The following is a 9,837-nucleotide window of genomic DNA, read 5'->3' as shown; positions in this document are numbered from 1 at the left end:
TGCAGCTGCAGTCGGGTGCTGACCGGACCAGCCTGACCCCCCTGCTCCGCCGGCTGCGGCTCAAGGTCAGTGTGCGGGGATAACGAACGGGGCGGACCGGGTAACGGGGAGGGCTGCGGTGTACCGGAACCGGGAATGTTGGGCGGGCTGATGGTGCTGGCGCAATGGGAGGACGAGTGTATTTCCTCCATGGGGGAAATGGGGACACTGGGACAAATAGGTGCGGGTGCAGGAGGAAAGGGCAGGGCTGCCCTGACCCCCCTTTCCCCCTAAAATATCCTGTAGGACTGTGCCACCCCAGTGTCCTGTGCCCGGGGCCCCCGCAGCAGCATCACCACGGTGCCTTGCACCCCAGAACCCCCGCGAAGTGCTACCGTGGGCCCCCCCAGCAGCACCACCCCAGTGCCTCCCACCCTGGATCCCCCCAGCAGCACCACTTCGGAGTCCACCCATGACCTCGGGACTCCCATCCTTAAGCCTGGTGCCTCTGAAGCTCCCAGCAATGCCACCCTTATTCCTGGTGCTTTGGAGACCTCCAGCAGCACCAGCCCAGAGGCCCCTGGCAGTCCTGTCCCAGTGTCCAGTACACCAGAGCTCCCTGACAACGCCGTGTCAGCCCCTCTGTGCAGTCCAGTCCTGGGACCCAGTACCCTGGAGCCCTCCAGCAGCACCATTCCAGTCTCCCAGTGCAGCTCCATTCCGGTGCCCAGCACCCCCGAGCCCCCCAGCAGCACTGTACCAGCCTCTGTGTGCAGCTCCATCCCTGTTCCCAGCACCCCAGAGCCCCCCACCAGCACTGTACCAGCCTCTGTATGCAGGTCCATCCCGGTGCCTGGCACCCCAGAGCCCTCCAGCAGCACCATACCAGCCTCTGTGTGCAGTTCCATCCCAGTGCCCAGCACCCCAGAGCGCTCCAGCAGCACTGCGCCAGTCTCCCAGTGCAGTTCCATCCCAGTGCCCAGCACCCCAGAGCGCTCCAGCAGCACCATTCCAGTTCCCCTGTGCAGCTCCATCCTAGGATCCAGCACCACAGAGCGCTCCAGCAGCACTGTGCCAGTCTCCCAGTGCAGCTCCCTCCCTGTTCCCAGCACCCCAGAGTGCTCCAGCAGCACCATTCCAGTTCCCCTGTGCAGCTCCATCCTAGGATCCAGCACCCCAGAGTGCCCTGGCAACACCGTGCCAGTCTCCCCATGCAGCTCCATCCCTGTGGCCAGCATCTTGGAGTCCCCTGGCAGCACCATGTGCAGTCTTGTCCTGGGGCCCTGCACTGTGGAATCCCCTGGCAGCACCACCCCAGGGCTCCCCAACATTATGAGCTCAGTGTATTGCAACCCAAGCTCCCCAGACAGCTCTGCTCTACCCCCGTGCAGCTCTGGGTCCCCTGGCAATGCCAGCACAGCCTCCTGCACCCCAGGGCCCCCTGGCACCAGCTCCACTCCGCAGAAGACTCCCTTCCGCAGGTGGCGAGCAGCACCTCCAGACTTTTCCTGCAGCTCTGCAGCCTCTGAGCCCCCATCTGCAAATGGGAGTGCTGATCGTATGCATTGCCAAGGCACCCCTGAGGGAGCCGAATTCCCCACCCCTGTCCCCCCAGAAGAGAGCCCACCTGGCCTCTCTCCCATTGAGGCAAGTGGGTTGGAGCCTGCTGGGTCAGAAGCCACTGTCACCCCTGGCACCTCACCTGAATCAACCCTGGGTGCTGTGTCCTGGATGTTACCACTGGTGTGGCTGGAGAAGACCCTCAACACCTCGTTCCTGGTGGAATCCCTGCGGCACAGCCTGCCCCTCCGCAAGCTACAGCAGGATGCCAGCAGCGGTGTCACCCCCGTGCCCACTGCAGTTGCCAGCACCAGCACAACCCCAGTGCCCACCATGGTCACTGGCACCAGCACAACCCCAGTGCCAGCTGTGGTCACTGGCACCAGCACAACCCCAGTGCCCACCATGGTCACTGGCACCAGCATAACCCCTGTGCCCACTGTGGTTACTGGCATCAGCACAACCCCAGTGCCCACCATGGTCACTGGCACCTGCATAACCCCAGTGCCCACCATGGTTGCTGGCATTGGCACAACCCCTGTGCCCACTGCAGTCACTGGCACCAGCATAACCCCTGTGTCCACTGTGGTTGCTGGCATTGGCACGACCCCAGTGCCAACTGTGGTGGCTGGCACCAGCATGACCCCTGTGCCCACTGTGGTCGCTGGCACCAGCACAACACCAGTGCCCACCACAGCCATTGGAACCAGCATGACCCCAGTGCCCTCTATGGCCACGGGCACCAGCATGACCCCGGTGCTCTCCATGGCCACTGGCACCTTCATGACCCCTCGGGACGTGTGGGAGAGGAGCATGAACACCTCCAGGGGAAGCCTCCCCTGTGCCAAGGACAGTGCTGCGGAAACAGACTCCCTGCTCTGGCAGTAAGTATGAGGACATGCCCCCCTGGATGGGGCTGTGGCACCTGTGGGTGCTGTCCTTGCCTTAAGCTTCTCTCTTTGTCCCCAGCTGTCCCCGGGAGCAGCTGAAGACCCTGCCACGGGCAGAGCTGGAGGGGAGGCTGGAGAGCACCCTCATCATCATCGAGGCCCTCTCGCTGCAGCTGCGTGACTGGCAGGAGAGCCAGCGGCCACGGTCTGGTGTGGGGCCGGCCAGACAGAGGGACGTGCTCACACAGACAGACACCACCCACCCCGAAGAGGTAAGAGTCCTCTCCAAGGTGATGCCACCTTGTCCCCTGCAGCCTCGGTGCCGTGACAGTGTCCTTGTGCTGCTGGCAAGCAGTGACCCCGTCTGGGTTGGTGGAGTGGAAGTAAAGCGCGGCTGCTGCATCACGCGCCCGGTGCTGCATTATCACGCCTGGATCAACCCGCTGAGTCTGCTGGATTTGAACCCTCATGGGGGAAACATCCCTGGTGCACGTGGCAGGAGGAGGGGAGGTGTCATGGCTGGCCAGCTCTTGCTGGCCCCAGGGTGGAGCGGGGCTGGTGCGAAGTGCCCTCTGCTCTGGAGGATGCTCTTGGGAAGAGGAGATCTACTGGTAGCTCTGCCTTGAGCTGCGGAGGAAAGCAGAGGCTGTGCGGTGGCAGTGGGGAGTGGAGTGGGATCTGCAGCTGGAGCTGGGTGCCTGGTGGCTGTCACTGGCCATGAGTGTGCCAGATCTCAGCCACTGTCCTTGTCCCTTCCCCAGAGCGCCTGGAGCAGCCAGAGCCTCCTGTTCCGGGGCCTCGCAGATGCCGCTTTTCGGAGCTTGCAGGATGAGCAGGGAGCCCTTGAGCAGGAGGTGAGCTCCCACACATCCCTCTGCTTCCCCTTTCCCCTGGGTTCTGGGAGACCTGTTGGCACTCACAGCAGCTGTACCTGGTGCCTCACGGTGCTGTCACCTCCCACAGCGGGAGCAGGAGAGGACCCTGGTGTCCCAGTGCCAGGCTGTGCCTGAGAGTGCTCCCAGCAAGGTGCAGAGCTGCCTGGAAGAGCGGGATGCCATCAGGCAGCGAGTGGATGAAGCCCTACGAGCCAAGGATCAGGTAAGGGGGCAGCTGTTGTGGGGTCGAGGCAGTCTCAGCTGTCCTCATGCCTTTGGTGGGGCATCCTGCATCTCCACCCATTTCTGGGGATGAGAATCTCCCTGGCATCCCAGAGGAAGAAAATCCCAATGTGGAAGACAAGAAGTGCTGTGTGATGGAGCTCTCTGGATGTATTTTTGGCACGGGCTGTGCCCCCCTGGGAGCAGGAGTCCTGGACTGGTGCAGGGATGGCTCCTGGGAGTTTCCCCTTGTGTGACAGCATGGCTGGAGCAGGATCCTCTCCTCTGCAGGGATATCTCTTCCTGGAGGCTTTCTGTGCCCACGCCAGCGCCCAGATCAATGCCCGTGACCAGAGCCTGGCCTCCCAGCAAGAGCTGAGCACACTGCTGGCCCAAGCCATCAACCTGCAGGTACTGAGGGTGGTGCTACCCCAGCTACCCACGCTGGATCGGGGCTGGTAGGGCATTGCCACGTCCTGAGCTTGGGTGATGCTCTGTGATGGGCTTGGGGGCACCAGAGGTTTTCTGGTGCTGCTGCTGGGAAGCTGCTGCAGATTTGGCCTCAGGGCTGGTACTTGTCTTCCTTCATGGCCATTAAATGTGGCTTTTCTACCACAGCAGTGCTGACTCATTCCTCCTACCCTACAGGCATCCCTGTCTGCTGAGGCACAGTCTTTCCGAGAATTCTTAGATGTCACCTTTGAAAATCTGGAGAATGAAAGGAGGGCCCTGGATGAGGAGGTGAGGGGTGTCCCGTGGGTGCTCAGCGCCTCACTGCCCTGCCAGTGCTCTGTGCCCCGGGTGCCATGACCTGTCCCTGGTCACACAGCAGGACAGTGCCATGGCAGTGCCATGCTGAGCTCTGCCTGGTGCTGTCTCCCTTCCCAGCGGGAGCAGATGAGGGCCCTGGTGTCCCAGTCCCATGCCCTGTTGGAGCGTGTGCCTGGCAAGCTGCAGAGCTGCTTGGAGGAGCTGGCTGCCACACGGGAACAAGCAAAGGAAGCTCTTCAAGCCAAGGAGGAGGTACAGGGGTGCCTCCTCTCAGTGCTGTGAGGTGTCTGAGGCACGGGGTGACTTGGGGCACGCCTTGGTGTGAGAACACCCCATGGGGAAGAGCACCCCAGAACAAGAACTGTGTCTCCACAGGCATCCTGCCAGCTGGAGAAGACCATGGTGACCCTGCAGGACACAGAGGCTCAGCTGGAGCAGCTGACAGTGGCCAACTCACGCCTGGGCAAAGGTAGGGGTGGGGGATGCTGGGGCTGGAGCTGCCCCATCCCCACTGCCCCTGTCCCCCCTGGCTGACAGCTCTGTCCCTCGCAGACCTGAGCTCCGTGATGATAAATCTGGCCAGCATGGAGCAGGAGCGGGATGCACTGCAGCAGGAGAACGAGAAGCAGTGGGAGGAGATGGCCCAGTGGGTTTGAGCCCTGATGTCCTGAGCCTATCCCACCTCTGGCCCCCAAAATACAGCACCCCCTGATCCTATCCCATCCCCTCAGGCTGGCTCAGGAGAGGAACTCCCTGCAGCAGGAGTGCCAGGAGCTGTGCCAGGAGCTGGGGGAGGCCACCGAGTGCCGGGAGGTAGGAGCTGCCTGACCTTGTCAGGCGCTGCCGGCCCCCATCACGGCCTCTCCTCTCTGGGAAGGCTGGCAGATGGCCAGGAGCTGGATTAGCCCTCCTACGGAGGGGGATGAGCTGGTGAGGGCGGTTGACATCCCGCACGTAGCGCAGCTTTTCATCCTGCCCGGCAGGGATTCCCAGGGAGGGGGCTGGGCAGCTCTTGGAGATAAGTTTCCCCTGCAGGCATGGAGCTGTCCCCCAGCCTGTGCTATGTCCCCAGTAAACTGGTTTGTAGGGTTTGGGCTGCTGGGATAAAGCTGCCCCTGATTAGAAACAGCGCCCTGAGGCATGGGAGGGTCTGTGCTGGGGGTCCCAATGAGCCCCCTCGGGTCTCTGCTTGGCTGCTCACGGCTGTGTCCCCCCACCCCCTTACAGTTCCTGGATCAGGAGAACCAAATGTGCCGCACGCAGCTGCTGGAGGTGGAGGGCAGGCTGAACTCCACGCTAGCCACGCTGCAGGAGCGTGTCCTGCAGCACAAGGAGCTGATGGAGTCCCACCAACGCCTGCGGTACTGCCCCCCTCACCAGCTCCACTCAAACCCCTCTATTTTTGGGAAATCAAGCCCTTCCTGGGGTGTCAGAGGGGACATTTTGGCCGCTGCTGCTCCAGCCAAGTGTGGTGGTCCAGGTGGGTGGGAGAGGCTGTGAGGAAGGCTAGCAGATCCCATCTTGAGGGAAGCTGCCTAAATCTGTGGGATTTGCACCATTGCTGGTTCATGGTCAGAGGCAGGCCTGTCCCCATCCCACACTGAAGAAGGGAAATGCTGCTCCTGCTGAGGCTGATGCCATCCCACAGGGAAGAGCAGGCTGCCCTCAGCAAGGAGCTGGACAGCACCAAGGCCGAGCTCCTCAGCTTGCAGACAAAGAGGAACAAAGTTTCTTGGTGCTCCACGGACATTATGGAGAGCAAGATGCGGTTGCAGGAGCTCGCTGACTGCCTCAAGGCTGCTCTGGAAGAGCAGGTAGGGAGCCCTGTGCTGGGGACCAGCACAACAGGATGGCCTGGCGGCGGGGATCACACATTGATGGCTCTCCATGGCATGGCTTTGAGACCCTGTGTTTGCTGGGACAGTCACAAGCTGCACTCTGGTGCTGTACTCTCCTTCCCCTCTGAAGGATGATGATGATGATGCTCCATCGAGAAGCAAAGCCTGGACCCCAGGCCCCCGGACCCCGGGCTGGCAGACCCCACGCCGCGCCTGGACCCCGGCATTCCGCACCCCAGCCTTCCACACCCCAGCGTGCCACACCCCGCACCACGCCGGCAGCTCCTTCGTGGGCAGCGTCCTGAAAGCTGTGGCAGGGAAAGGTGGGCTGGCATCCCCTCTCTGGGTTTTGGGGAGTCCTAGGATGGAGATTGCTCCCTCTCATGCTGGGGGATGTGCAGGGCTGGGCACAGCTGCTGTCCTCTCCTCTCGCAGATGCCAATGAAACCAGCAGAAGTGGGAGTACAGTTGCCAAGGACAAAGTTGCATCTGTGTCAAAGGCAATAGGTATTGGGGCTGTCACCCTGTCTGGGACCCTGCTCTGAAGCTGCAGGGCTGCTGTGCAGAGGGATGAGCAGGCACGCCTTTGTGTGCCCTGGGGTTGATGTTCCCTCTGTGTTGCTCACAAGGCTCTTTCCTGCCTGCAGATCCTGAGGACACTCTGCTGGACAGCGTGAAGGAACTGAGAGCTGTGGTCTCCAGCCTTGCCATGCTGAGCTCCCGCATCCAGGAACTGGAGCAGAGCGAGTTCAGGGCACTGCAGACAGAGATGTGAGTTCAGAGTGGGCTCGTGTCAAGGGTTGAGCAGGGGCATCACTGTCCTGGGCATGGCCTTTCCTGCAGGCAGCCTGCCTGGGTTTGCCTCTTCCCAGACCTGGATTAGACTTCTGTCATGGCTTGATGGGCTTTTTCCAGCTGGCTGGGCTGGACCAGGTGTCTTCTCTCACCATGGGCCCAGGGACATGCCCAGGAGGGGTTTGGTACTTGGTGCTGTGCTTGGCTGACCCACTCACCACCACTGTCCTCTCCCAGCTCTGACCTGCAGCTCCGCCTGGAGACAGTGACAGCTGAGAGCCAGGAGAAGGTGGATGCCCAGGCTGCCACCATTGCCAAGCTGAACAAGGCACTGAGGACCAAGCTTGAGGTAAGTCAGAAGTGGGCCAGCGCTCACCCCAGGGCAGAGCCGAACTGGGACGGGCGCTGATCTAGGACATGGAGAAATCTGGTGACGCCCCATGGGTGCTCCTGGCTTGTCTGACCTCCTCCAACACGAGAAAACCCGTTCTGGGTGCTGGGGGTGGCCAGGGCTGGGCACTGCCTGACCCTGCTTCTTCCTCCCTGTCAGAATGAGAAGGAGCTGCAGGACGTGGTGAAACAGCAGGAAGAGAAGATGTTGCAACTCATCGACAAGAGTGGGGAAGTCATGGTGTGTGAGGGGGGCATGGGTGGGCAGCACCCTGGGGGGCTGCCGGGCACAGGACCCCTCCCAGCATCCCTTGTTCCCCTGTAGAGGCTGAAGGCAGAAGTGTCCGAGCTGAAGCGCTTGCTCCAGCGTGCAGAGACAGAGGCCAAGGTGCTGTGGGAGGAGATGAGGGGCAAGGAGCACCAGGTGGACACTGCCTACGTCCAGGAGCGTGTCATGCTGAGGCGGGAGGTGAGACTGGGGGGCTGCAGGGCTCCTCATGTCACCCCACCATGGACAAGGAGACCTCTGCAGACCTTGCTCCTCCCACCCTGTCCCCCACTTCAGAGCTTTCCCCCACAGGGATCTCAGCAGGGCTTGCTCCTTTTGCAGGTGGATAAACTGCGGCTGCTGCTCGTGGAAAAAGAGGATGAGAACATACGGCTCACTGACAAGTACCTGGAGCAGGTATGGCGAGCTTCAAAGGGCTGTTCTGGCTCCAGTCATAGAATCAGAATGGTTTGGGTTGGAAGGGACTATAAAGGTCACCTAGTTCCAACCCTCCTGACCTGGGCAGTGGTCCCCTCTCCCTTCTGGGCTGGTCCCTGCCCAAGTTTGGAGCAGAGTCCTGACGGACATCTCCCACCACCACAGGTCCGAGGGCTGGAGATGAAGTTCCATCATACTCAGAAAGTGCTGAGAACCCACGAGGAGATGCAGGAGAAGATAAAAGAGGTGAGATTTACAGTTTATTTCTTACCCTTGCTGTGACTACAACACCACCAGCCCAAACACTGTTGCTGCTGCTGTTCCCAGGTCCTGTCGGCTCTCCCTGAGGTGACTCTGGGTTGCCAGGAGCTCCAGAGCCTGCTGCGCTACCTGGGCCTGAAGCCAGCCAGCAAGGAAGCTGCTGAGCCGCTATAGCCTGTAGCCCGAAACCTTTCCTGTTGTTAATGTTGTAATTATTTATTGAATAAAGTTGTGTTGGCTTTTACCCTGCCTGCTGTGTGCATTCAGGAAGCTCCTGGTGCTGTGGGTGGGGACAACTTGTCCAGCCTGTGCCGGTTGTTCCTGTTCTGTCACGGGGCCGTGGCACAGCTCCCTGCCACCCCAGGGCCTCTCCTTGTTGGCGGGGAACACGTCCCCCCCTCTCTGCCAGTGTTTGCTCTCAATAAGGGACCGCGTTCCCCAGGCTCCCACCCTGCGGCCCCGGCAGCAGCCAGAGTGCCCGGGCTGAGCCAGCTTCCCTCCCCTGCTCCCTGCTCCTCCTCCTGCCCTAGATTCCCTCCCTGCCCTGCTCTGCAGGGGCTTGTCTGGACCCTGCACCCCATCATAGGGCTGCGGGCACGAGCCTGTTGTGTGGAACTTGTTCCAGAGGTTGGATTCCTCTCCTTATCGCAGGGATGGTTCCAGAGGTTGGATCCTGCACCCTCATCACGGGGCTGTGGGCACACGCCTGTTGCACGAGGATGTTTCCCCCTCCCAGCCTGGCTCCAGCACGCAGCATCCCATGGCTCAGCAAGTGCTGGGAGCTCTGCCAGCTCCTGCTCCCAACCCCCCTTGGTCGCTGATGCTGCACGGAGTAGGGGGGGGCTCCCTTAGGGGCTCCCCAGCTCCCAGCACAGCTCCAACCTCACCTCCCTTCTTCCCTGCGGGGGCAGCTCCTGCGGGATCCCCCTCCCGGTGTTCCTGACCCCAAGGATGCTCCCCACCGCCATGGGGACCACGCGGCACCCTCCCTCCCCTGTGATGGCCCAAAATAGCAGCGCTCCAACAAGTGATCTGGTTTTTAATGGCCTCTTTCTCCTGCCCAAGGGGGACGGAAATCACCTTCCCCTGCCCTCTGCCACAGCCGTGCCGCTCTGTGTGGGGCGGGTGCCGTGACACGTGGGGCGCTGGCACCGATTTATCTACCCGGGAAATGTTTGGGGCTGTGCCTGCATGTCCTGGGTGCGTGGGTGGCTCGTGGGGAAGGAGTGCCCTCTGCTCCCTGGCCCTGCCTTCCTCCCTGCCCTGTGACCCCGCGGGGTCGGGTACAGCCTCCGAGGTGCAAGGCCGGCAGTGGGGGGCCCCGGCTGTGGGATGCAGGGAGATGTGCTCCCTTCCCTGGATTAGGGCCACACAGGGCGGCTGAGCCTCCTTTTACGGCGGGATTCAGCACAGCGGGGCCCTGGCAGCTGTCCCCGTGGGGCGAGTGGGGACACTGGTATTGTCCCTGTGCCGGCTCAGGGTGGTTTTTTAGGGGCTTGGTCTCCTGTGAGTGTCCCCACCCTGTCCTGGAGGGTCTGGGGCTCCGTGCT

The 9,837-nt window shown here is 61.8% G+C and overlaps 1 protein-coding gene across 1 annotated transcript in view; it reads left to right on the top strand.

Moving 5' to 3' along the window:
- Positions 1–8,531, top strand: part of RSKR (ribosomal protein S6 kinase related) — an 11,603-nt gene extending 3,072 nt beyond the window's left edge. The window contains exons 11-32 of the mRNA XM_031060624.1: positions 6–65; positions 286–2,423; positions 2,509–2,701; positions 3,191–3,283; positions 3,393–3,527; positions 3,818–3,937; positions 4,175–4,267; positions 4,415–4,549; positions 4,673–4,766; positions 4,850–4,943; positions 5,029–5,110; positions 5,525–5,658; positions 5,946–6,111; positions 6,266–6,458; positions 6,571–6,642; positions 6,783–6,906; positions 7,168–7,279; positions 7,481–7,561; positions 7,646–7,789; positions 7,931–8,005; positions 8,192–8,272; positions 8,354–8,531. Coding sequence (XP_030916484.1) covers positions 6–65; positions 286–2,423; positions 2,509–2,701; positions 3,191–3,283; positions 3,393–3,527; positions 3,818–3,937; positions 4,175–4,267; positions 4,415–4,549; positions 4,673–4,766; positions 4,850–4,943; positions 5,029–5,110; positions 5,525–5,658; positions 5,946–6,111; positions 6,266–6,458; positions 6,571–6,642; positions 6,783–6,906; positions 7,168–7,279; positions 7,481–7,561; positions 7,646–7,789; positions 7,931–8,005; positions 8,192–8,272; positions 8,354–8,461 — 4,527 coding nt within the window. The 3' untranslated portion in view covers positions 8,462–8,531. The remainder of the gene's footprint in view (positions 1–5; positions 66–285; positions 2,424–2,508; positions 2,702–3,190; positions 3,284–3,392; positions 3,528–3,817; positions 3,938–4,174; positions 4,268–4,414; positions 4,550–4,672; positions 4,767–4,849; positions 4,944–5,028; positions 5,111–5,524; positions 5,659–5,945; positions 6,112–6,265; positions 6,459–6,570; positions 6,643–6,782; positions 6,907–7,167; positions 7,280–7,480; positions 7,562–7,645; positions 7,790–7,930; positions 8,006–8,191; positions 8,273–8,353) is intronic.
- The last annotated feature ends 1,306 nt before the right edge of the window (positions 8,532–9,837 follow it).

Source organism: Geospiza fortis, unplaced genomic scaffold (assembly GCF_000277835.1).
Source record: "Geospiza fortis unplaced genomic scaffold, GeoFor_1.0 scaffold425, whole genome shotgun sequence".
Taxonomy (NCBI): Eukaryota; Metazoa; Chordata; class Aves; order Passeriformes; family Thraupidae; genus Geospiza; species Geospiza fortis.
Note: the sequence above shows the minus strand (reverse complement) of the source record. Positions and strands in the feature narration are given on the sequence as shown.